Consider the following 1,972-nt stretch of genomic DNA (forward strand, 5'->3'; position numbering starts at 1 on the left):
TGAACGCCACGACCACAAATAATTGTGAATACGTCCCCAGCTTCAGCTGAAGTCATTTTAGTGTTGCTAGTTCTGATTACTAGAATAAAAAACGCAGTTTAGTCTGTTCGGGAATGTCCTGGAGCGAAATCCTTGCAAGTGCAGGATGCGCCACCAGAGGCTACTAGTAATAATTACTGTTGCACATGGCGAATCCAATTTTCCCCTACTTCCCCGTTCTATCCCGGCCATCTCTAACTTTAACTTTTAAAAGCATGCATATAATCATTAACATAAACTACACTTATCTGACGCTGCAGAATGAGTATCAGTCTTGCTATATGCAAAGTTTCACGGGATAAAATAACCAAATGTGCGGATATGTGGAAAATGGAAATTTCCTGCTCTACAAAAGTTATATTTTATAAGCTTAAACTGCTTCATTCTTGTAATTAAAATGTTAGTTCTTGCGTTATTTAACCAATTGTTTTTGTTTTATAAAACTAGGTATTTTGGGTGTGGCAAATAAATATTTAAATCTTTAATACACCTATTTATTGATAGTACAGTGTTGTCAAAATGCCTTGGCGTGCTCAGCACGGGACTCCAATTAACCAATCAGAGACGCAAATAAACAAACAAGCTTGCGATTGTTTTCAATTTTTCTCTACAACTCATAGGATTCCCAGAAATACTGAGTCAATTGGATTTACCCGTAAGGCATATCTGTGACTCATCTTGACACTACTAACGGTTAAATGCTAGTGCGCATCCTAAGCTCCCACCAAGATAAAACGTAACAGCTGTCAATATCCAAGTATCGCATTCTAGATCCAGATTATCGCGATAACCACAACTAACCAGCAATGTTAGGTAAGTTTATTGTGTTTGCGTTGTACTAGAATTAACAAATCCAACGTACTAGATTACTACTGGCGCGACTATAACGGCACGATACCCCACGATGCCCTAGTAGCGGGTCAAGACGGTCAGCACCGAAACGTTTTCATAGGGCAAGCCTACATAAGAAATTTAGGTTTAATTGTGATACACATAACACCTGGTGAAAGAGAATTCTATGTAGCTGTCAGAGGAGTGCATAAAGTCCACAACCACATTAGAGTAACCACGAAAATGAACCGTATTACGACTCCGACACTTTTATTTTTATTTTTAGATTCTTTGTGGAAAGCAGCCCGATTTTAGTTGGGTTCCAGCGACGGCACGGGATTTATTTGAGACGCTAAGAGGTAGACACGGGATCATAGGTGGACACGAAGACGACTGTGGACCTATTCACATTGGGAGAATTAAGCACGAAGGTGGGGTGTTGGTTGGAAAAATCAACAGTTTTATACCTCGAAATGCGTATTTGATGTACCCGGAGAACCATTGGCAGGAATCGCGGGAAATCCACAATTATGAAGTGCTGGTGTACAATAAATGTACTTGCTGATAGTGAGGGGATTAGTGAGAGAATTTTATTACTTAACCGTTTGTATCGATAAAAGATAAAGTTTATTTGTGTCATCATTCCACCTTTTTGATAAGTTTATTCCATACAAAGTGTGGGATGACTTTCTTCTCCAAATTCCTTTATCTTCTACCAAGAGGTAATTCTATAATAATAATAATAATAATAATATTTATTGATTCCAACAGGTAGAAATCCCAATTACAGAAATCAAATAAAATAAAAATAAACTCCTACAAAAAATAACTAGAAAATTGACAAAAGATTAAGTAATCTTAAACATAATAAGAGTACGTCTTAAACATATAATACTAACTATTCTACAATGTTTAGCAAGTTAGCAGATATCAAAATTAATGAATTATTATGAATATCACAGTTATTATTATTAGAAACAAAATTAAGTAATTCGCACATGAAATTAATTGAAGATTTATCTAGAGCATTAGTTCTAGCAGAGTTAATATAAAAAGAAACTCTTCAGTATGTTATGTTACGGGGTTTCGGGGGCCCTAAAAA

General features: G+C 36.2%; 1 protein-coding gene and 1 long non-coding RNA gene across 2 annotated transcripts; both read left to right on the forward strand.

Annotated features, from left to right (window-relative positions):
* The first annotated feature begins 742 nt into the window (after nt 1-742).
* Nucleotides 743-1,500, forward strand: LOC135133930 (uncharacterized). The gene is made up of 3 exons (XM_064062483.1): nt 743-852; nt 905-1,101; nt 1,157-1,500. Exons 1-3 carry the CDS (start codon nt 846-848, stop codon nt 1,433-1,435), a joined length of 483 nt encoding a protein of 160 aa, XP_063918553.1. The 5' UTR covers nt 743-845; the 3' UTR covers nt 1,436-1,500.
* A 25-nt stretch (nt 1,501-1,525) lies between these two features.
* Nucleotides 1,526-1,707, forward strand: LOC135133932 (uncharacterized). Its single transcript, XR_010281220.1, has 2 exons — nt 1,526-1,592; nt 1,642-1,707. It is a non-coding gene; the product is annotated as an uncharacterized LOC135133932 (long non-coding RNA).
* The last annotated feature ends 265 nt before the right edge of the window (nt 1,708-1,972 follow it).

This window comes from Zophobas morio, unplaced genomic scaffold (genome assembly GCF_036711695.1).
Source record: "Zophobas morio isolate AGI-343-1 ecotype UQ-CSIRO unplaced genomic scaffold, CSIRO_AGI_Zmor_V1 ptg000004l, whole genome shotgun sequence".
NCBI lineage: Eukaryota > Metazoa > Arthropoda > Insecta > Coleoptera > Tenebrionidae > Zophobas > Zophobas morio.